At 34.5% G+C, this 26739-nt stretch overlaps 1 protein-coding gene across 3 annotated transcripts in view; it reads left to right on the top strand.

Moving 5' to 3' along the window:
- The first annotated feature begins 1412 nt into the window (after positions 1-1412).
- Positions 1413-26739, top strand: part of LOC128224096 (discoidin domain-containing receptor 2-like) — an 83984-nt gene continuing 58657 nt past the window's right edge. For all 3 annotated transcript variants that reach the window (XM_052933757.1, XM_052933756.1, XM_052933755.1), the window contains exon 1: positions 1413-2287. In XM_052933757.1, coding sequence (XP_052789717.1) covers positions 2197-2287 — 91 coding nt within the window. In that variant the 5' untranslated portion in view covers positions 1413-2196. The remainder of the gene's footprint in view (positions 2288-26739) is intronic.

Genomic DNA, 26739 nt, shown 5'->3' with positions numbered 1-26739 from the left:
CTCTCTTAAATGCGTTTCAGAACAAAAAATGGCAGATAAAATTTATACTGATAACAAAGCTTTCGTTTGCGGTTTACAAAATAGTTGATGTGAACTTGCGTCTATAATACCATGATACGTCTTAAAACAGATTTTGTTTTAATTGAAACACTGTGTGTTAATACAATTAAAGATAATTGTGGGTAGTATGATTGCAATATACACTATACATGGATTCCAGTGAATATTGCTGAAAACTGCTGGGTAATCACATCCTGAAAATGTTTTAAATCTCCTAGTGTAGGTCGAGATCAACCCCCTCGGACAATAACACCCCCACCCCCATATTATGGCAAAGGCAGACGATTTTCCCCTTTTAATAAGCTTGATTTATTTAAAGTTGTTAAATTTTCCATTTTGTAGACTTTATACAAACTTCGGAAATGGCAATACAAGTTAAGTATCACATAGGGGATTTTTGTCCAAATCTCGGTGTGTCGCGGGGGGGGGGGGATATGCTGTCTGGAGATATTTTTCCTGTCTCCTTTTTCCACCCACAATAAGAAACGTACATGTAGATGTATAATTCTTCTAAGTTCATAACTTAAGAACGCTTATCAGACAAAGAAATCAACTTATTTAACAAAGGCAGTCAATTTCATTGTGATGCAATATCTCAAAATTGCAACTTAACGCACATCATGGGACTAATGAATTCCACTGGCTAGCACCTCACTGTTAATTATATGCAAATGAGATGCAAATCATTAAAATCTTATCGATAATTATTCCGATATGCAAATGAGGTCATGACGTGTCACAGGTCAGCTGTGATTGTTTTCTTATTTTGTCATGTTTTGACGAAATGTTACAAAATATCTAGATTATATTTGTCAGATATCGGAGGAAAAGAATATTACTATTTGAGGATAATTTAATAGCGTATATATATGCATTTAACATTATCAGATATCGTTATGCAAATACGATACTTTGCAATACGTCTTAATGACTCTAGCTTAGAAACTTTATTCAATTTTAATTACATAAGAATATATTACATATCATTATTTCCTTTGATGTGCATCATTAGTTTAGTGTATAATTTGCATTTTGTTAATGCTTCAAAAATCTCATTTTAAAGGCGACATTATTACAAAACATTGGCATAAATTATAAACAAAATCTTTTGTATTGGGGAAATAATAAATTTACCGAGTCTCTTCGATAAAATATAAAGCCAAGAAAAATTCTCACAATAGCGCTTCTCGGAGACTTTTGGTCGATACCAATTTAATCAAGGGGCGGCTAGTACAGAGGAAGGCAGTGAACTTGGTTAAAAATCCGATACAGCAGACGCTCCTCCCCTTTAGATAAAATGTACTCGCCCATCAAGCCATAATGACAGCTAGTGTAGGAAACAACCACTCGATACTCGCCGTTGAAAGAGGAAGGATGCGCTCGATTTATAAACATTGATAAACCGGGTATATTCGATTATTTTTTTGAAAAAAAAAATGTAAAAGTAAAAATTATTTGTTATGAAATTGGATTAAGTATACAAATACAGTTATATGCTATAGGCGAACACCGTGAACTGATTTTGGATTTTTTTGTGTGCTGTAATAAGAGGGAGTTTAAAAATAACAACTTTTGTAGTGACTTTAATTATTTATCTTTATGTTTGAACCAGGCGGAATACCACAAACATTAAGTGAATGGAACTTTTAAGTGAATGTGGTTGAATGTGTCTAAGTTTAAATCTATATTTGTGTTTTGTGATTTATATAGCAACACAGGAGTACTTGCAATTAATAATAAATGAGGTTTCTGAACAAATACATGAAAAAGCGTTACCTTGGGGACACGAAATGGCGAGTGCATGAGTATCTATTGTTGTTTGGATTTTTATAAACTACACTCTTGATTATTGAGACTAGAAGTTTTCTGTAATAAAAGGAAAATATTGTGGACGGATAATTAAAATGATAACATCTTCATGACTTAGTGCGTTGTGTGTTAAAACGTTAAAGTGAATTAGATCCCAATTTCGACTCAGATATTAGAAGCCGTACTTTTAGATGTAATGTTTAATTTTGAGATGATTGGAGTAAAATATGGGTAAATTTAAGTACAAAGCGAATCTAAACGTCATTTTACCATTAAGCGATCTTTGATATTTATTTTGATCTACAAGCGACTGTGATAACAATAAACATGGACAAAATGACAACGTGGAAGGTTGTGCTGGTTTTGGTGGTGCTGATTATTGTGGATTTACCTGCAACAACAGCAGCCTTGGATTTGGGTGAGTTATGATAATATGCATTATTAAATCATCATCGTCGTCGTCGACAACATCATCATCATCACCACCACCACCACCACCACCACCATCATCATCATCATCATCATCATCATCATCATCATCATCATCATCATCATCATCAATATAGTTTGTTATTATAGTTTGTTATTATAGTTATGTTTGTTTTAAATATGTACGTTCCACAATTAACTTGTATGGACAATACAGAAACATGTTTGAATTACAGATACAATTACATATCGCACAACATAATCAATCACTGCTAATTAATACTTAAAACATCATTTGCATATGCACTTTATTACTAAAATCGTAGGTATGGTGTCCTGAATTCTCACAAAAATTGACAGCTTAGTATAATAATTATGCTCTAATAACTTTATTACTTGAGGACGAGAGATGGGTACTTAGTAATCAAATTCGGTAATATCATAAATATTGAAATAAACAAAAAAAGATGAAAATTGTAATAAATCTAGTTGTATATAATCGCGTTGTAATCATGGGAACATCAGAGTTCAAAGATTCCGTTTATGTCACATTGACAAGATATGTTGTAAATCAGCGCTAGTTTCAAACAAAATACCCGACACCCCGTTTGACAAATGGCCTCCAATAAAATATTGTTTCGACGTTTTTCGAATTACCGACCCTCCAATAAATTATATTTCAAGCACTGTGCATGTCGTATACGGGATTTTGCGTTTTGTATATTTACACATGCATTAGAATAAATTATGTAACATTTGCGTAAACATAATTTATTTTGTAAATTAAAACGTTATATTCCTAAAAACAATATGACATTGGCAGTTTTCAAATTATTTATTCTTAATGGTTTAACGGATTAAACAAACATATGTTTTATTAAATTTGATAAGTTTTAAAAAAAATCAAACACTCCTTAAGCATTTTTCAATATGTCATATTTTGACAGTTTAAAAAAATCTTATTGAAAAACATAGAATCAGCATTATTTTAATAATTGATTTCTTTGATTCTAAAACATTTAAAAATACTGCATCAGCAGTTTTCAGTATTTTACAAGCTTTGTAACAAATTGCCAATGTATTTCAAAATTTAAGACAAATTCATGGTTAAATCCTTCGGGAAAAAGTTGAGAGACAACATTTATTTCAAATTTAATTCATTTTGTCATCATGTTTGGAAACAGCTGAATAATTGCTAGGAATTGTTCACAGCCTCATTGATTTGATACACAACGGTGTTGATATGTAGGAAACATCCATCCAAAGATTTTGCGAAATGCAAACAGATTGAAACAAAATTAACTATTTTCAACATGTATATAATGTGTACATAACTGTATATATATTTCGTTTTATTTTGACAAAGGTTCAAAACAGTTCTTGGAGACAAGTTAAGTTTAAAATAAGTTCATAAGAGTCAGTGTATATAAGAACATTAAATTCTCTAAAGAAACTGCACATGTAAATTTTCATTAATTCATACTACGCACGTTAATGTGAAAATAGAAGGATGAAAGCAAAACGCTTCTATGTGCCTCTTTCTTTAATTCCACTTAGAACATTAACGCTCCCACCCCTCGAATGTCTATTGTCTGGCGTATTGTCTTACAGTTCTAGAAGCCTCTCGGAATCTATTACAATATTTTCCTCCTTTTATGATACGATATTATCACGGATCATAAAATATTATGTGGAAAATAGTTTATGCCCTCAGACATTGGAGTCAATATTTATTCCATACATTATGCCTGGGCCCAATTTCCCGTAACTTCTTAAGTCCCTTATAACAGGATTAAGCTAAGCTCACTATTTTTGTTTTTCAATAATTTGCATAACATTAACTTATTGAAGTCAGAGTTCTTATACTTTTGATAGAAATAATGTTGATGATAATTACAATAAACCATTTTTCATTTATCCAAATTCGATTGCAGTTTGTATTTCGGCTAATCGAAATAAGCTACTTAAGCCTGTTAAGCTTAAAAATTTTCGAGAAATTGGGGCCAGCTCTACAAAAATATAGTTTAGATATATTTATATTATATAATTCTTGAGTTTCGGAATTTAAGAAAGGAATATTTTTGAGTGTTTGCAATAAATACCCACAATGCTCCTAGTCACGTGATATAGGTGCGCACTTTTGGCACTATGCGTTGTATATTATGACCAAAATCAAGATACATGACTGCGTTCCTGAAATTGTTCTTTATTGCCGAATCAGACAGTTATTCAAGATCTCCAAATGGAACATAATACTGTCATGTCTAAACACATTATAGCCATCGCCTATAGATAATCATATCCACCCAAGAGAGACACATATACTTCAAATTTATCAACACTACGAAATACCGGGTTTTCCCTCTGGACGTTTCGTGTTCCGTGGTTTATACAGAACCCGATATTTCGCCCCATCTATGAGAACAAATCTCGGAACAAATCTCTTCCCAAATAAATTGTCATGATGTGAGAAATGTGTGAATTATGTATTTGGTCATAGCACGGCCTAAAGTTCTGCACTTATAGGGGAAATGCCCAATAGTTCCAAATTATTATTTTCAAGGTTTTTTCAAGGATCTGCGGTACCTTTTCCCAATTGATAACATTGAAATACTTGGATGAGTAATAATTGTCAAATAACGGAGTAATTATTATCAAACAACGAACTATTATGGCAAGGTCGGTTTTGTGGTCTCTGGAATTTGTAAAATGTGCATTATACATATGCTATATATATATTGTTACTATAAATGGTAATTTTATTTTATTCAGGCGTTTTAATTATGTATGAAGTATTTAGTTGATTCAGTTATTTTAGTACTCCAATTGGCTAATGGAAAAATATAATACTAGCATGTTCTCTGGACAATGATATATTGCAGGAGGCTAAAGTAAATATATCTGAATTATTATACAATTATGACAAAAATGGTTTAATCCCAAATCGTGTTTATTGTCGGCTGCAATTTATTTTCGTGGTTGAATTCTTGTTTTCTCAGCTAAAATAATGAGCACTTCGTGCGGAATCAATAGCGTACAAGGAACGGGGAGTTTGCGCTGAATTCTAATCGAGCTTTGTGACAGGTTTACAGTCATCTTCCTGGGAGACAAAGCTTCCAAATATCTCCTAAATACGCTGATTGTGCTGATTTCGACCTCGCAGACGTCTTTTGTGTCTTCCACGCCCATTGCTTTCCGTAGAAAATACGACACAAAGACGTGCAGTGTTGCAGTATTTTCTTATTACTGTCAGGGTGGAGAAAAAACACGTAGTGGCTTTCCGAAGGAGAACCCAGTTTTGCCAGAAATTTGGTAAAATTGGAAACGTAGGAAGAAATCGATACGAATAAAGCTGAAATTTTAGATTTTCTTGAATATTTGTCATCGAATTCTAAATTTAATTGGTATTGTCACAGAGATTACGGGAGTTTCCAAGCCCTTGAAATGATTTTTTGTCGTTCAGCGAAATGTCTTAGGAATTAAATTAATCAAACTCGAGTACCTCTCCAAACTCTTTAAATGGAGTTTCACTGTTTATGTAATCCATTCGGGTTTAAGTTTTAACGAATATATCGTCTCAAAATATGCTTAGTTTTCAAAAAGACATTTATGAGGCTTAGAAATAGAAATATGATACTAAAGTCTTTAGAAACAAAAAAAAAACTGTTTGTAATCATGATATTTATAATGCTACTCCAACGCTATAAATCCCTTAGTTTTTTAATTTAACATTCAAATGATCCCAAAACTGTATAATGACATATGCACTTTATAATCAAATAAAGAACCATAATAAAAATATATCCAACTACAAAACTTTAATTTCATGAAGATTAGAATTCCATTAACTTTAATTTTATTTGTATTATTAAGTAGACTTGAATTTAATCAAATAAAGCACCATAATAATGATATATTCAACTACATAACTTTTAATTTCATGAAGAATATAATTCTATTATATTTCATTCTTTAATTTCATTGAAATCCGACTTTTCTGAGGCAACATTTTACCATTATTTACTGGAATAACAAGTTAAAGTCTCTGTATGAAAGCCATCTGTTTATTATGTTCAATCCCTGCTATAAATTCTAAAAGTAACACAAATTTCAGACACTCCTGAACTCAAATAACTTCCGCGAAAACTTGGCAGCGTTAATTTTTTTTAATGATATTTCAACAAATCAGAGATATACACGAAGTAAAAGAAAATGACTTGATAACAACACAACAAAATTCCATAGACGTTTGTTTTCTTAGATAGATGATATCTTTGTAAACTAGACTTGTTTTTATTAGATTGGTGATAATTCTGACTATTTCAACAGTATTTTGATTTCTCAAATTAACAGTCACACAGAAGAAGGAGAAATTGTGTTGTTTTATTTAGTCTAGTATTGTATAAAATGTCAGAATGGCCACACTTCAGGCAAAAAGGGATAAATAATTGGCCAGGTATTAAAAACAGATAATTCTGAAATTTGCAAATACACGACAAATTTCTTGTGTTACATGTTATCGTGATTGCTGATTAGACTTGACATTCTTGTTGTTATTAATGATGTAATACATTTGGGCTGTACAGATCGAATTAATTATTGTTATCATAATTTTCTGCCAGCCTACAAATAGATGTTATCGCGTATAATGGGGGTTATCGGATCATAGGAATAAATAAACAGACTTGAAAGATCGCCACGCATAGGGAACTAAAGTCGACATTACGACCATGGTCCACCAGTATCTTAAGCCAGTTTAATACAATGACTGATGGACACTTTCTCAAAGTGTTCACATAAGCCTGGATCACCTTTAACAAAGGATAGACAAATATACAGTGGACTTATGACCGACTCTCTTATCGTAATCCTATTATTGCTTTAAAAAGCTTCTGACACTTTCACACAATGAAACAGAGAAACTTTGAGCGGCAAAATACTCTTAAAGTTGAATGAATTTCGGATCGATGTATCAAATATTGAGCCCTTAAGGTTCCTTAGAGATAATAGGTCAAGAGTTTAATATGTCAATGGGATCGCTGGATGAATTCTGATTTAATTATTTAAAAAAGCTTCTGACGAAAACGACCGCCATAGTTCCACGTATAAAGAGTCATTGGAATTATGAAGTAGGTTATTCAGCGGTTCGCGCATGCGCGCTGGCTAGTATGGAGACATTGGTTCCAACACTGAGGACTATATTGTATTTTTGCGGTACTTTACAATTAAACAGGCACCCGGGCCTGGCCGGGTTTTTTTCTGCTAACAGAAGTAGCCATAACTTAATACGATCTCAAATGAAACTTCAGCTTCTATATTCGGGGGACCCTGCCAGATTTTTTAAAGAATATGTCAATGTAGAAGGCGCCTATATAGATGTTTCCTGATATAATCAGAAAAGAAAAATGTTTTTGTAAAATCAATGTTAAAAGGAATGATAACATTGGTCTCAATATGCGCTAAATAAATATGTCTTTTTCAATTAATGTCAGAATGCCATTCATATAAACATTTTTAGATTTATGAAAATCAAATACAGGAATATTATTGACGGTATGCCATCTCAACGACGTTGTGTCATAACCAGTCATAAAATACTTAGTCATTTATTCGCTCTTCATTAAAGTGTTTTATCGCAATGTTATGCCCGTGTGACAACAAGAAGTAAACATGCTCCTGTTTTGAAGTGGCCGGGGTGCGACGTTTATTACCTACCGAGTGAAATTTGTCACATTTCTAATCGTCGTAAGCCCAAGTTTTTAAGCCCACACGGGTTCCTGATTGCTCTACTTGAGAGCCCATGAAAATAACTGGAAATTGGGCTCAAGAGGATAAAATCTAACCCCTGTGGTGAAAAATTGACCCATGTGAGGGGAGCGGTAGATGTTCAGAAAGGCATTTTAAGCATTTCCTGTCGTAAATTCACTACATTTCAAAACTCTTCTCCCCTCCCCCCTCGTAAATACTTCTGTAAGTATAATAAGTACCATGTCATAAGGCACTTTAAAGATCAATATGGATATACTAAATTCTGATAGGCCTATTGAAGCTGTCATGTCAATTTCTAGAAAAAGAACAACATACTTAGTAAAATAAAAGTGTTGATGTAACATGTCGATATTTAAGCGGTAGAGTTCTAGCCAAATTTTAAGAAGGGCATGAGGCTAAGGGTAAAAAGGGCTCATTGTATCGGGCTGTGAAGAATGGAAGGGATTGTGATTAAGTCAAGTACTGTTAGGTTTCAAGTCCCACAAATGTCAAGTTGGTATGTATTTATAATAATAGCATAATTTTCATCAAGAATTAAAACTCATTTGTCAGTCTTATGCATTTAATCATATGAAGGCAGAAGGTCTCCATGAGGGCAGTTGCTACCGTAAAATAACAGGTACAGCACACTCCCTGGCCTGGTGTTCAATATTGGTTTAAATTGGACCTAAGATCGATGTAGCTAATCGGATTACTAATCATTTTAAACCGACCAATAGAGTGCATGAAATCAAATATGTATGACCCTAAGGTTAACTTTAGTTTCATATTGAATACCACCCCAGAACTCATCAACTTAAACCAAGCTAAAGGTTCCAGCATGTTACACAATGCTTTTATTTGATACTAATAATGAACATGTATTCTATTGTGCTACGTATGAGGTATATGCACACTCGTTTGCGTCATTTTAACTTCAATGCTAGAGGTGTTTAAACAAATTAAAGCTGAACAACCCCCTGGGTTTTTAAAACTTTCTTACTTGACTTAATTATTCTTCCTTAGTTCACCCTTATCAAGATTTATTTCAATGTAATTGGCATAAATGAGGTTAGGTTGAGCAATAAAACCAAATGAAATTTCTCATCCATTTTAATATTCTCCGAGTATGTCAAAACAAAACTTTCGCCTATACGGCGTGTATGAAAGACGGGATAATCTTATTACCTTACACGGCGCTTTCTATATGAACAGGAGAAGTGATTTATGCTATCAGCGTTTTATTATTGAACAAGCATGTCTTATCTTCAATTTGTCGAGTTTGACACTTTGATATGGAGCTCATAAAGTTTAATTTGATATGTCCGAGAGCGCAGGCCTTTACTGAAATCCATATGAAGAATAGATGGGACCTTTAACCCACTTCTGAAAATGATAATATACTGATATTGCCCGCACTTGTCATATCTGAGGACAAATATTGAAATCCTTTTCTTATGTAAGAAGTCCGTTATATTGGCACTTAAAGCAGGCCACTGAAGCCACCGTTTGAGATAAATGAACCTTTGGAATTTCAATTGACCTTATGAATGAGTCTTACTTAGATGTCCTATAGCCATACTATGGAAGTGTTTATCGGACATCCCATGTAGACTGTCCGACTTTATTTATTTCAATTTCAATTTGAAAAGTTACAAACCGCATGTTGTCAAAATAATGTTTACTGGATATGTTAACATAGATTTTGTCGACAAACACGTTAATAATAAAGTGGCCGTTATTATGTCGATAGAAAATGATCGTCATTATTAAGTGGACAAATCGATATAACTTTGACAAATTATAAAGAAGACAAACCTATACATGCTTAGTGTACTTAATGAAAATAGAAAAAGAAAAGTGTGGATCTTGGCATCATCTCCTCTATGACCATCCGCTTCTATAGTTTGCAGTGGGTTCATTCATTTACTGGCGACAGAGCCCTAAGTTCAAAGGGAATGGCCATTAGCCGTCGTTTTTATGGACTCAAATATGAGGCTGAAACAACATAATCCAATCAACATATTAAAAAATCAATCACCAGGCGCCTTCAGTGTTTGATCTTTGGCTGGAGTATTTTTATATATACACTCTCTGAGTCTATTAAAGAGATCCTTCACGTACTAGCTAAGACAAACTAATTTCCCAATACAGCAATGATTACTACTGTTGCCATGGCAACTGTTTTATGTTCTTTAGCGTTAGTGAAAGATCATTTATACATGGCTTGTGTATTAAAGTACTAATATATCATTCCACGGCGGACTGCATCGCACTAAAATTGATAAACAACAGCCTTCTTTGAGTTAAGTCTAGTTTAAACGTCATTTATTTTACAACGGTTGTGAAGGAAGATGTAATTACTTGTGCTAAGTCACTCTCGTTGGCACGATTTTGCGCGAGAGCGTGATCTTCCGTTGAGAGGGAAACCGCATTCTCCGGCTGGTAAAAAACCCACTTGTACAGCTTGGTGACCATCAATCAAACTTAGATACGCACAGGCTGGGAATCGAACCGAACATTTTATATCAAGAATATGAATCAACAACTTCATTCGCGACCTTCTGTTCATTATAAAATCGAGTCTGACATTAATAATTATTGACTTCAAATTGTCGCTGTCTTTAACATGTTTCGTATTTCTGACTTTGTGTTTTGTAACAACTGAATTATTAAAATGGTTTGATAGAAATGTAGAATACAGGTAGAGCGAAAACTGAATTGAAAATTAATAATATTTTGTGGTTATGATTAGGAATTCAAACGTATTAACCTGGGGTGTAATTTCATAGTTTTCTGTGATTCTACGGCTGTATAACCATGTATCAAACATGAGAAACTCGTGTTATAGATTTCTTAATGAGGATGGATAATATTCCATCCATCACTCGGCTTTTTACATGTAAGTTCAAATATTGATTGATCGGGTATCTTAATTGGTATACAGCGCAACCTTAATGCTATCGATAGAAGCACTGTCCAGCATCTCTGACTTTACTCAGGAAATTCCAATATATCTCTTATACGAAGCCATTTTATTTTGCTGATCATTGAAATCATTGTTCATCGATTGTGCTGCTCCTATCAAATATCAATCATTTATGTATACATGAATGACTTTTAATTTTCTGAGGAGTCAGAGATGCGCAGCCATTGCAGCACAAATCGAGTCTCAATTATCTTAGAAGTCGACCGTAGCAAACACTTAAAGCTGCACTCTCACAGATTTAACGTTTTGACTTTTTTGTCTTGGAATGAGACAATTTTTGCGTACATATCTGAAAACTAGTGATATCTAAAAGCGTTACTAACGGTTTAATACAAATGCACAAAACATCAATTTTTGAACTTAAATAGAAAATTCTGCGATCTAATATTTTGTCGTATATCACTGGTCTCCATGCATTTTCGCATAAATTGGCTCGTTCCAAGACGGACAATAAAAAAGTTGTCAAAGCGTTCAATCTGTGGGAGTGCCGCTTTAAACATTGGATTTCTATCTTGGTTGAATCATAGCATTAATGAGTGTTTGTTTATTAGATGTTATGTTAAACCCTTTTTCCTCTTTTGCGAAATGGAATTTTCAGTGTATTTGTTTTTCTAGCCATCGTCCGTAATGCGTAAGTTTATACATGTATAAGAGAAAATATACAAATATTAAGAACCACGCCGAGACGCCGTATGTTCTATATAAGATGTCCGAGTATTTATGGGGGGGGGGGGGGGTTATTTCATGTTTCCTTTGAACTAACTACCTAGCCGAATATGTAGGCATGAATTATCGTCGTAAATTCTTGACTTTTCATAATAACATTCCATCGTTTTTAGTACCACGCAGTTACAAAATAAATGACAGTAAAAATAGTTTTACATCCAAAAGAATGTATTTCTCCATTTCTGAATGATACTATCACCTATGGTTTGCACAAATAATTTTACAGTGATTCATTTTCACCGCGCATCCCGCATCCTATACCCATTATTTTCCGACCGAGGTCCCTTTATTCCTAAATATGTGCAGACTGGTGGTACACTGTTTTAAGTATTTTATGTGCACAGAGTAATGATTTAGACTATCAGATCTTTGCTGTGAAATATGCGAGTACAAGGGGATGTGCACTTAAGCAGATTTGAAAATGAATCATTGAACCAATGATGTATATACATGTATATATATATGATTCATGCACTTTTAAACACAATGTTTTTTATGTTTATTACGCTGATATTTAATGGGTGCAATGTTATTATGAATGATAAAATGCTCATTTTTACGCATGAATTATTTTCATAAACATGTTTCACTCATTCTCATTCATCAGAGGTTTAATAATGATAAATCTCGCACACATAACATTTTCACTCTGGGGTTCGAGAAAGAATTTGCTCGAAACATTGATGTAAGCATTATACATACCATGGGCCGATTGTTGAGAACTTTGTTAAAGCTAACAACATGATTTAAGAAATCATTGTTAACTTAAATAAGTGTTAACTTAAATCATTGTTAACTTAAATCATTGTTAACTTTTAAACGTGAACTTCTTCATGATGTGCTCATATATTTAAACGAAATAAGTACAGCTGAAACAGTTGTCTCAAATCTTGATATAAATACTGCACATCACTTAGTGAATCCCTTAAAAATTCAGAACAGTAAAGATCTGAAAGTTAACAACGATTACGTTAACAACGTTATTAACTTTAATAAAGTTCTGGACAACCAGCCTAATCAATTTTGAGTGATAAACCTTTAACTACATACTAAATAATGCATTTGTGGGAAACATTAATAACTGATAACAATATTGTAAACGTGTATTTTATAACTGAGAACGCAAAACTATTGAATGATTGGTGAGTGCTAAAAGCTTTACTGTGATCTACTATAGCCTCATTAATTGATATACCATGTTTTTCTGCACTTTTCTTTCAAATTAAACTCGGTATCCTCCATATGAACAAAATCGACATTTATTCATCCTTTTAGGTATACCAAAACATTTGTCTTAATTGTGGTAAATCTTATTTGTGGGTAAGAGTGTATCTTTAAGTATTCAGTAGACGTATTCTTGATTGTATTCATGCAAGTTGTACGGAACGTGGCACCAGATTAGGGCATATGGCAATGTCAAAAAGATCGCCAGATTTCATGCAATACAAATAACAATGTTCCAACAATGCAAATTACGATGACTCTTGTGTCTCCAATTTCTGCGATTTCTATCGATTGTTCCTTTTGTCAAGTTTAAACTCGTTTAATGATGGTGTAAAGATTTCTATCGTTTCGTTATTCTAATTTACACACTGTTTTGTTATGTCATGATTATTATAACGCTTGAACACTTAAAAACTGTGCTCTACTATCAGAAATCTTTGCTGACAGGTTTTGGTTATTTGTCGCTGATTTCTATTAATTCGCCATTGGGCAAAGTTTGTGAGTTTTTTCCCAAATGATAGTCGGACTGACTCGCTTAAGATGTTATGGAGATATTGTGATATCTAGCGATATTCTGAAAGATATAGAAGTTAACATTTTACGACTTCGCTTATCGTAAATTTTTACGACATCTGATAATACGATATGCTCATATATTATGAAAATATGAGTTTTCGCTCATGTTCAAAGGCTGTTAAGATTTTTATGAAAATATGTTATTTGAGAGAAGTTCATATTTATATTTTCCACACAAGAAAACCATTCATTAAATCTTAAGCCCATCTTTTCTTATAAATCTTTGAATCAGTTGTCAGAGGTCGACCACTTAATTGAAGGTTCTTGCAGACTTGTTTAACATTTAGAGAGTATTTCTCATCTACGATCTTTTATTTGATACTTATCTTTTATTAAACTGAAATTCAAATCGAAGCAACTATTAAATGCAACTACAACAGCTCATTCTCATAACATTTTAGGTCTTATAATTGCTAATATAAAGCATTGCATCCATAAAATAAGCGTGTTGTTTTTAGCTCATTAATCATACCGTTAAATGGCGAACATATGTTAAATGAATTCAATATCGTTTGAAATCAATTTTAGCTGATACAGATCACGTTAGACAAATAATTTAATTAAAATACAGTTTTTAGTCATATCTATGAAGCATAGTTACAAAAGCAACATCCAACAATCTAGTGTTAGATTTCAACCTACTGACATTTTCAGCAAATGAAATTGCAGATAGGCAATCATTAAGTATTTACTAGGCTTATTTATTAAGATCTTAACTTTTGCGTGTTTCAAAGTCCACCTATGGATATGCAACCTATACACACTCCCAGGGTCAGATTTGGTGTTGACGATGTGTCAGCCAAATGCGGTTGTTTGTATTTTAAGTTAGCCAGATGACTTCTTAATCATTAAGATTTTACTTCATGTCATCTCTCCATTACTTAATAGATCCTTAAAATGCTATGACGTTAACCAACCTCGATCAAAGCTCATACAAGGTACCTCCTGCTAATACATACGTTAATTATATTCATGGAACTGTTGTAATTTAAACCACAACCAGGCACCAACCATTTGTTATTGATTTACGAGGGTGTTACCTTAAGTGACACCCTTTTCACCTGTCGAGTCTCACCTTATCATGGTGAATGAAGTTTGTGACTGTTTTGGTATTCTTTATGATATAATTTATTGCATAAAACTTGATTTACATTGATGTATTTCCGCGAGTCGTGCCCATACATTGCTTTGATGTGAAATTGCGTCCTTGACATTCTTAAGACATAATCATACTGCAGAATTTACTTCGAATGGCGTAAAATATTTATCTTTTTAACACCAATACTTAAGTGTTTAGTGTTTTAGTGTTTTTAATTATATTTTGTCCAACGGGATGGTAGTATTTTTCAAATATGCTGTTCATTCATTTTGGTAAATCAGCATTCAGCCATTATTGATTATAATTAAATCAGTCGGGGCTGAAACAGTAGGCACAACATAATGTCAAACACTAAAACAGTTAAAGGTAATTAGTATGTACATTTACTAAGAGTTAAATTAAACCATTCATTTTTGTAAAAAAGAACACGCACAAATACAAAATGATTGGTGAGTACTAAAAGCTTAACTGTGATCTACTATCGTCTCATAAGATAGATTTACCGATTTTCTCCACCGTGATTTCAAATTAAACTCGGTATCCTAAATGCGAACCATTGTTTTCGACATTTATTCATCCTTTTTGGTATATTAAAACATTTGTATTAAATGTGGTAAATCTTATATTGGAGTAAGAGTGCATCTTTAACTATTACGTCATACGTGTATGCAATGTTTATTGTCGCATGAAATGATTAAGCTTGTAAGCTCAATTGCATTTAAACATTGAGTTGCAATTAATGCACGCATTAACACGTCCTTGGGCAATAAATATGATCCGTTTAACTTCATTCGACAATGACTTCTTACATCCCCATTAGTCTAATCGCTGTGAGCAAAGACCGTGAAACAGTATAGTGGGTTTTGTTTGCGGTGAAAGTACTCTCAGTGGGAACATTTATGGATGCTTAAAACATGATTTCCGTAAAATATTAAACAAAAAAATCAATTCTCATAATACGGTTTGTGATTTCGAAACTGCTTGAACATACTCGAAGAATAAACTTGAAACAGTCTGACCAATCGACTGTTTAAATATAATAATAAAAACTCATGGGGTTGGGTAGCGGATCCCTGCTGTCGCATTTTGCGACATCGCCGCTGAACGGGCTTTAGGGGCACTGTGTCAAATCGATAAGTGCCGATCGGAATGTACTTTTGCGCATGCGTCAATTTGCCTTGTGCATTAACTGAAATCAAATGTATTTGATACCAAGCTTTAACGGACGTGACCTTAAGCCATATAAACCTTAAACGATCAATTCCTTTTTACAAATTTCTTTTTTTTAAATTTTGATATTTAATTGAGATCAATGCAGATTTTCTGTGATCTGAGGTCTAGACCTAAGTATCATACCCTTGATCTACCGCCTGACGGGTAATTTTTACATGGCATTAATGCACAAATGCCTTAAGTCCAAATCCAAAAAACTTCAAGTCACTTCACTTTTGCACAGCCAGATTCAAATCTGCCATAGACTGAAAAACAGAGTGGCTGTCAATCAAGGCACGACAACGTGCGATTTTAGGCCTTTTTGTGGCAGATAATATCTCAGACATTTTTGCTTTTATTGAATATGAATTTGACTATTATTTGCTGTGGGCACACTACGGGGTATGAACAGAAGGCTGTTTAAAGGTTAACTTGCCACCGGTATCAGATATACAAGATATGAACCACCTCTTGTGGTCTTGTAATTGAATAGGGTAACTTTTAAATTGCTAATTTGACAAGTATTAATGGGTAAATTTAGAGAAATGTTTTGCAATTATGAGCTAGTGACTGCTTTAATTGGTTTCAAATTGCTCTTGAAACTTTGACTGATGGCGTTTGAAAGGATGTTGAGATAAAAGTTTGAAGACGCGTGGTATATTTTTCTGAAGATAAGATTTACAATGTCATTCATGTCATTGCTCAAAGCGGTTACAAATTTTAGTTTTGAAGTAATTTCATCGCTTTTATAAAATTGAATTGAGCCATCACGTAGAGAGTGAGATAGAATTTGTGCCTATATGGTTTCTAGTGGTCAACATTTTATTTTGTCCAATGGGAAGGCAGTAATTGAGAGTTTCCCAATACATATTCTAATAGTTCAGTAAATCAGCGATCGGCCATTATTGATTTTAATCAGGTGAAGTAGTAGACTTAAATAGTGGCTGGCACTGTTAAGGGTAGTTTACACACTATAATGAAGACCACTAAAAACTTCATTTTTTTGTAAGTACATACAATGTACTAACAATTTGTAGATATAACATAATATACGTACATACGTATTCTTTACTTCACACTGATTTCACAGTACGCATACTGAGGTCGAACAAAATGAATTCAAACATGATTCAGTCAATGTCAAGGTCACACATAGCAGCAACGGCTGGTCAGACGAGAATGAAGCCATTAGCAGATACATTAATGATACATGGAGGGATTTATAGAATCAACATGCTAAAATATTCATCCAAATGTTCCTTGAAAATCACTCTAGACGCATTTAGTTTCTTCATCAGCTTGCTATAGTTCTATAAGGCAAGCCATATGCGCTGTGGGATTTAATTATTTATACTTAATAGAAATACGTACCGTTTCATGGAACTTTTTAATGTTCTCAAAGACCTTTATCTTGATTTCTTTTAGTGTTTTTCAAAGAGAAATCAATTTAGAAATAAAACGCAGTGTGCTGAAGGGCAGTTTCGATTGACTACTGTATCATGGTAACGCAAAGATGATTTACCAACAAACAACTGGACTGCAACATGATGATTTAGGTGTTTAATGTTTATTTCCGCAAGGGTTTATCCATTTTCAAGTAAAGTCATAAACGACACCCGAAAGTTCAGTTCAACTGATGGAATTTTCCTGTTGAATTTTATCAACCACACACAAATGTTCAAACTCTTTGAACACGTAGGATTGCCTATAGATAGAACAAACAGAAATTCGAATTGATCGTCAGTATACAGGGCACCGTATTTGACACCAGGGGTGTTGCATCTTAAAACCTTCAAGTGTAAACTACTAAATCTATGTCAAACTCCAATTCGACCTGTCATTTTCCGAACACTTGAACGTTTGCCTCCTGGCCTGCAATTTACAAGTTCGCCATGAACTCAATGATTTATTAGTCGATCGTCAGTATAACAACGATGCAAGGAATAAGAGCGTACATTTTCATTGCCATTCTCATGAACATGCAAAATTTTGCCTGACACCGGTTAATGTGTGGGGTCTATTTCGTTTTGTCGTCCGACCCAAACTCATCACCAGACGACAACTTAATCAATGGCGCGAAACAGCGAGAAAACGCGAAAAGTGGTTCTGAACCCTCGGGCAGACGATAAATTAGTCCAACAAGATTATTAATTGTATTTTTACGACTTTACCTGTTTAGATATTTTACTTCACCCCTTGTTGACAAACTTAAAAGAAGCGTCTAAATGATACAGATGATGGGAACACTTGACGGTAACACCTTTGGTGTCGTAAAAATGTATTGTCTAAGTTTTACGACATCAGTTACTCTTGTTGTTATGATAATTTTATCATCTTATCATCATCTTTACGTTTTAATTGACATTATAACTAGACATTTGTGGGGTTTTCAATTCCTCCTTAAAAATCACGACGCCACGATTATAGAAATCACACAGAATTCCTTTTCATCAATCTTCATTTAAGAATTTTCTTTAAATTGCAAAAATACCAATATCTGTGTCTGTTTTCTGACATTTTCTTTCTTTTTCTCCCACTGAAATATCTATTTCCATGAAGTATATTCCTCTTATTAAATAACGCAGAATGATACGTCTAGAGAAAATATATTAAGCGTTTTCAATCAATCCGTCTGTCAGATTTCCCCAAATTTGTCATTTAAAAGGCGTATTTTCGCCGCCTTAAATCCAGTTGAAAACTTATTTAAGCTTTGCGTTTCCAAGATTATCTTGGCAAATCAAATTAAACCCTCGTTATTAATTGGAAAGGTTCGACACTTTAGAGACAGCTCGCATAAATATCATGAAATTTCGGGAAAAAAAACATTCTAAGAAATTGATTTAAAGGAATGCCCCAACCTACTAATAGGATTAAATCTGTTGGAAAAGTAATTCGGTCTTTTACGAAATCCCTCTATTTCGAATGCAATCTATTCTAATTGAAAGAAGGAAATATGGAGAAGCCATGGGAAAATGATGTAAGATTCGCAGAATGAATAAAGTATGCTTGAGAAAAAACAAGCAATAACAATCGAATAGAGGAAGGGGGAACATCAAAACTTGTCTGTGCACTTGAAATCGAATTTTGACGTTTTCTCTCTTTCAGAATAATGATAATTGTATTATAAAGAAGAGTATTATTTAAATTTTCCCATATTACATTCCGTGCAACTGGTGCTGTATAACTGGATTATTTTCATACAAGTATATAGGCACTACTTTGTGCTTCAGAATTGCGACGTATTGGCACTAAGCGGTAATGAGGCTCATTATATGAAAATTGTTGCAACGTAATGATCAGGTTGTTATGTTTTGATGTGGTATTATATACATATATTAGCTTGGCATTATAACGTATTTGAACTAATACATTTGAACCAAACGACACGGCCGCAAGAATATTCGTATTTACATATTCGGGGGATTGTTGTTTGTTCATCGTTTGGTACTCTTTTGATTTTTACCACTTTTTTTAAAATCAGTTTTTAATCATTTATCCAATTTTACAAATTGTATCTTACAATTATTTTCACCCACAGGTTTAATGGATGCTCGAACGTAAGACAATAAGACAAACAGTTTCTCAAAACTTGCAATTGATATTCACTGTAAACGGACAACTGCACACACATGCACAATATATCTTCACTGACTTGAGAAGTGTTCCCGGTTAATCTCAAGCCAAACACTTCCCCGAACTCAGAGACATTTCCTGGGAATCGATCCCCGACACCTTCTTTCAGCCAAGCCCCGGGATTATTTCAGATAATTGTCTGGCTAGACCCGCAAACGTGATGAGAATTAGATTGTGTGGACTCGCCTTTCAATAACATCGTGCACGCAAGACTTGATTTAGCTTGCAACCTTGATGTATAGACAGTATAGCGCATACATTGTAGTCTACAATTTGTACTGTTGAAATTACCATACGTGTCTATGATTATTTGTATCATGAACCGGTGCCAGAAATTATGTTTGGATCATTTCCTTTTTATCATTTGCAAAAATAATGTTGTCTGGTTGTTGCTTTACTTAAAGATGTGACGATTTTTTTTCGGCCAGTCAAATACAAAATATGGAAGACTTTGTTTTAAGTTTCAACTTATTTAATTTTTACAACTATTGTGCAACAAGTTATTTCAACTTATATTTATCACTCTCGTTGGCACGATGTTGCATCCGGTTGTGGTCTTGTGTTGTGGGGGAAACCGGAGTACACGGTGAAAACCCACATATCTGGCTTGGTGACCACAAACCAAACTCACATGCGCCCAGGCCGATGTGAAAGATTTGAAACCAAAGTGTTAAGTAACATTCACCTCTTATTCCATTCCTTGCGGTGAATCAAGATGTTCCTACGACTTGTAACCTGTACTTATTGATCAGCAGAAATTTTACTGGCATAAAGCTTCCCTTAAATACGATTACCAGCGGATTGTCAGGTATGTTTACCCTTCGATTAACGTATCATCCCTTTAATCCCCTCTATAGCTCGCAAACTGATAAAACTAATACAAAATGTCCTCAAAACCATGTTCCCCGGACTATTTACTATCGGAACTACATTATTCCAGAAGATAAATGTATTAATACGCGCGCTCTTATCTTGCTGAGTTAAGAAACTTCTCGCCGACAAAGAGGGCTGTTAATCAGAAATACTTCAAAATGCATTACCTCTCAAGAGCCTGCTAAGAATAGGTAGTTGTCAAAAGAAAAACTGGTTAATATTCGAGAGATATTAATTGCATTTAGAGCCAGATTCTTCGGTCTTTATGACATGTTTTCCTAAACAGATGCATTTGTGCAGATAATTATGTCACATCTTACCAAACATGTCACTTTATGACAACTTTATCCAGGGTTTAGTTAATGCATTAAAAGACGATGTTGAAAGTTAACCATGTCATTTTACAAACACTTTTCGTATGTTATCTGACAGGCCGATGTTATTGCACAGTGCATGCTTCTCTCACATTTGTATTTTTTACGAAATGAATGTGACAGCAACCTAAAACGGTCTTATTTTTTATGCATTCGCTGGGTATTAAACAAACTTAACCGACAGTACACACTGCATAATCACACGGTTTTCGGCTAACTGCGTTCTCGGGAGTTTTTGTAAGGTCCAATATTAGGAATATCAACAATAACTTAATTGAACAATCAATACTTCGAACCATCGATAAACCGAACCATCGATATTTGGAGACACCAGTTTCACTTGTTGCGTCGCTTTATTGGCCAATAACTCAGATTAAGTGCAAGTTATATGCTCCAACCTGCACTTCATAATGAACAAAATGTATTAAACGATGCTGGTCGATTCACCCGGAACTTATAAATCTTGAGACACTTCCAGGAATTCTTCTGCATTATCTCACGCCCTATTGTGATTGATCATTGTTATGAAAAGCTTGCTTCGAGTCACAACACTGTACCCAAGTGATAAATGATGGGTTTCCATGCAGAAAAAACACCATGCATAAGAGACATAGCTCGCATGCTGTGCTTGAATGTTGTTGCTTTGGCATAGACAAATATTAATAATTAATGCTTGGTACCAGGAAACCTTACTTTTGCTATCATTATGGTGGTTGAAAGCGAATATGTTCTATCTTTTTCTTTAGTCAATGGCACTTAGACCATTTTCACTCACTCTCATTGACAGACCAGGAAATAGTTGATTTTAAAAAAATCGCTATTTATTATACTAGTACATGGGTTAACATCCGCATGGTTTTGCCTTGTTCAGCCCCCAATTTTGCCGGTCAAATTCGTCATAAAATACAAATAAAACAAGAAATTTATTCGAATCAATATGGCGACGTTGCATGATGGTTTTTGATTACGTGTTAGATAAAGGTGCTTCATCAATCGCTATTTAATTAGTGAAACTTAAAGTTACAGTCACGAACTGTTTTATTCTAAATGACAAAGTCTAGTAAAGCAGACAATTGCTTTTAAGAACACCTTCCCCAAAGAACCATTTAAGCACAAAGACTTGTATGCGTCATATGCATACGTTGCTATGAAACGACATACAAGAAGTCGCTGTCTTGTCATGATCATGATTTTCCCAAGGCACTGTCTGTCGTTGGAAGTGCATATGCTATTTTTGGCCAGGGGAATAAAATAATACGTACAGATATAACTTTGAGGAACTGTCTACAAAATCCTAATTGACTGTCATTCAGACAAAGAACTACGTCACCACAATGTAAAAATGCTTCCATATGTATTGTTGACGTCACCATTAAGCTTTAAGTGTTGATGACGTCATAAAGATAATTGACCGATTTCTTGATCGATATCTTGCAGACATTAAACATGATTTACTTGTACAAGTGAAAGAGGTTGATATTTGCATTTAAAATAGTTACAAATGAAGAAGTAAATGACGGATCGGTAGAGATGTACACATATATCGTCTGCAATGCCTGGTCATGATTCGTGATTTCTTCCATTATGTCATTAGAGATATATCGTCTGCAATGCCTGGTCACATATATCGTCTGCAATGCCTGGTCACATATATCGTCTGCAATGCCTGGTCACATATATCGTCTGCAATGCCTGGTCATGATTCGTGATTTCTTCCGTTATGTCATTAGAGATAATAAAGAACATAAATTCCTTGACAGTCGTGTAAGCGGCACCGGAAAACATCTTAGATATAAATCACGTGACAAATTTAACGGCCTTCTGCAGCCGCAAATTGGGAGTGGACCATTTCCGCCGGAAACTAATGTTTCTTTTGCGTGAGATCGACTCGTTTTGTGACGTTGTGTAATATCGCGAATGGGCTATATTTTGCTTTCTTAAATTAAAATATATTGATTTGCGTGTTTAAACTGTTATTTGAGGATTTATCTGAATGTGAAGTGTTTTGTGTCCCAGAAGTATATTATAAAGATGAAAAATGACAGTGCCTATCTTTAGGGAATCTTGTACTGCACCGCTTTTCCACAGACTAATTCTCAAAGTTTGAAGTTAACGTAGATGCACTGCACCTTGTTTTTGCATTGTAATAGTAATTTATATTTTTATTATAGTCTAGACAAGTATCATTTCTTTAAATATCTTTTCTGAAGGGCGCACTTTAAAATTTAAATTATAAACAGTACTTTCTTACGAACTTTACGATACACAACACTCTAAAATCGAACGATAAGAGCTATGTATGGCGTGTTTATTCTTACTTTTTCAACTTCTAATTACTTTTAAACAATAAACGCTGTTCGGCTCCGGTTTGCAGTTATTCTGTCTTAACTAAAATCTGAGTAATATCCCAGGAATTTAGACGCAATTAGATGCATTATCTTCAGAAACAGGGAGATTTTATGAAATGCATTTTTGTCTTATTTGACATTTAAATATGCAGCAGTTCAGACCCATTTCGCAGTTTAGCACACTTAAAGTTTTTCCCAGACATTTGCGAAAAACATGAGCAATAATTGATAGTTCTAAAAGCGAAATATTTAAGTGATTTATACTTTACATTCTGTAAGGAACAAAATGCACTCCAAGTATTTGTGACACAACTGAAATGGCGATCGAGTCTGTTGAAATAATGACTAGAAGGATAAAGAAAAGTAAAAAAAGAAAACTTCTGGAATTTGTTTGACATGTGTTGACAGGGCTTGACCTGGCTACTCCTTACGGAACCTTGACATCTTTATAACAGAAGGTCTGAAAAATCCATTCCAAATTCTCAAACCATTGAACCAGACTTTTGAATAAGAGAACGTCTGAAAAATCCATTCCAATTTCCGACACCCTTTGGTCAGAGTTTGATTCTTTTTGAGTCAAAGGCTAATTACATCATTAGCAATATTCACATCACAGAATCACGCTTTCAAAAAGATTTTCATCATGCATTATGCGCTGTAAAATAATTTACATCATAAATATCGCACAGTCAAAATATTTTTCATCAATTAAACAGACTTTGAGTCATGTGATCAAATATGATAAACCTGGATCTGCAGAAATACTGCAAGAATTGTATGTTTTTCCTATAAGTTAATTGATAATTAAATTTGAACACGCCGCATTTACCATTCGTCCATATTCTCCAAGAAACTTGTGAAAGAAGAAAGCTTTTAATCAGCAAAGAAGCTAATCAGATTTGGAACGTTGCTTCCCTCAGAAAGGGAATTCTGTCGTTTGATGTATGAGGCTACATGCAGCGCCACCCTGCGGTCCGATGTTTTTACCGGGGACCAGCCCAGCGTGGGTCGCTATGTATTGAGGGAGAAAAACGGTTCCACAGAGGCATGGCTGTTACTACTTTGAGAATGGGCCAGAAGTGGGTGGGGAAGTGGCTATGGTCATGGGTTTGTCTGCAGCTATTTCGATTACATTCCTGAACTGCTGCATTGCGGCTATTATATCAGTTGAAGAAGCTTATGTGGTTGTGGTGTGTGGGGTACATGCAAATAAGAATACCCTTTGGGAGAGGCGGATGAGTGATGTATGAGTCTTCGGGTTGCCCGATGATATCTGTATACAGTCAAACACCTTTGGCTCGAACTCGTTTGGCTCGATTTCCTCGTTGGCTCGAACTAAATGGTATGGACCTATTTCTTATAACTGAATGTAAGCATTCCCGCTTGTCTCGAATTCCCCGAGGCTCGAGGTATTTTCGCCGGTCCCTGTGAGCTCGAGCCATCGGGGTTTGACTGTACATGTATCATGTTCACATGTTCTAGTTAACGTTGCATCTGTTCCATGTGGAGTATAAGGCTATTGAGGCCGTTTGGTAAACAAAGCTGCCCACCTGGCTTGTGGAACTCCTTGTCCCTCTCCTAGTTAATATTACGAAGATTGACGTAGTTAAACGACTGGTTACGAATGAATACATGTATCCTGTTTACAATTCCATTTTCGTAGAGGCTACGTTAACGATTGAAATAGCGTCAGATTAATTGTTCGCGTTAAGGCCCCCCAAAGTGAAATGATATTGAATTGTTTTCATCGTCACCGATTTTCCATATTGCAAAATGTTTAGAATTTAAGATAATGAAATGTTCTTCAAAAAACTACGAACATCACTCAACGGACCCTGTGGGGTACGCAGAAAACTTGCTGAAGGGATATAAACTTCTGCAGATGTAAATTAATTAAATTTGCACCACACAGTTAGAATTGAATCTGGCGCATTTACGTGCCATTTTATGTTTCCATGCATGATTACGCTAAATGGGGCATGGTTTCATTTTTGCGAAATGAGGTTAGGGCTGCTGATATTCTGTTTAGATTAATTGTACTATTCTAATGTCTAAAGGCAAAACTTCAATTACTTATAAATCTTTATCCTTAAGTGTTATTCGCTGCTCTTTTTCCTTTGTTCTTATGTATTTCGGAGATAAATTAAGTAATGTATTGTCGTCGGTTATCCTTCGCTACTATGTAATGTTTTTAAATAAATGTTAACTTTCTTAATGTTTAACGCGAAATGCCTCTATACGATCACGCGATCCTATTGGCGGAGGCATGAGCCTTTACACTTATATGTAAAGAAAGGTTTTCGCCGCTAGTTGGAATTGCATATGTAATCGAATACTTGACATGATAGAAACGTCTCATAATTGTATCCAATTAATACACCATTAACACCCAGGCGCAGGAAAATTGCTTGAGTTATGACTTTTTACCAGGAGGAACCCGAAAGAAGTTGAAGTTTGTGACTTAAGTGTCATGTGACTTCAACAGCTAATAAATAAAATTGCGTAAATCAGAAAGGTACCTCATCATAGTGATATTCTTTGAAGTGTTTAACTAAATGCATTAATTTCCCGTCGAATTCCAGTGTACATGTTGTTTAGTAGAAAGGAACGCGCAACTGTCTGTGACAGAGAAATGCTTTCATATAATTACTTGTGTTTGAAAAATTACATAATAATGTAATGAGAATTTTTATGTATAAATAATCAAGTGGTTTAGTACCTAAAATGGCCGCCGGGTTCGTTTTCTACCTGTGTGGCTTTTTAATTTCCATGGTTTATTAAGGTACCCTCGTCAATTTAATAGATCAAATTGCTAGCTACATTTCGCAGAAAGTTATAAAATCTATCCTCCTCGCAGCTGAAGGCAAATGTTAAAAAGTTGGATACCAGAAGTAATTGAATGGTGGAAAATAAACAGAAATTAATATGTGAAAGTGATCTACACTTAATTACCCAGACCTCTGAGTATGTTACCAGTAATTTTAAGACTCATGCGGCTTTCGTTTCAGTCATGCCATAAAATGCAACCTTTTACCAAATTTGACCTAAACATGGTAGTAATTTGTGAGGTTTGATGCATTTAAACTACTGTCGAACCCCGTTGGCTCGAATTCACTTGGCTCGAATTCATCGTTGGCTCGAACTTGATGTAAAGGACCGATTTCTTTATAATGTATGTAAGCATTTCGAATTGGCTCGAATTTTTCGAGGCTGGAGGTATACTCACTCGTCACATTGATAGAGAACTATTCTGATTTCGGTTTCATTCTCACTGCAGGAATCATACATTATGCAGGGAGGGTTAATCTCATCGCACTGAATAAAATACCAGGGCAATAAACCTAGGGGTTATTACATACATCCAGACTTATTTCATGATCGGAGAGTTTAGAAATGTTAGATTATATAGTAACAATATCCTCGGGCTATTAACAATCCTGATATGAATTCAGATATTTCTGGAAAAGCACCGAAATAACACCGTGAATACGATGTTTTATAACTGGCAATTGATACTAGCAATGATTTCAGCTCCCCAGTGGATTTACCTCAATGGAGAGTTATTCACCAGTCTTGTCAACCGGCTCCTATGAGGGGAATAACAAACAAAGAGCCAGTACGGTCACGTTGCCGGCGCTT

The sequence above is a fragment of the Mya arenaria genome, chromosome 17 (genome assembly GCF_026914265.1).
Source record: "Mya arenaria isolate MELC-2E11 chromosome 17, ASM2691426v1".
In the NCBI taxonomy this organism is placed as follows: Eukaryota; Metazoa; Mollusca; class Bivalvia; order Myida; family Myidae; genus Mya; species Mya arenaria.
Note: the sequence above shows the minus strand (reverse complement) of the source record. Positions and strands in the feature narration are given on the sequence as shown.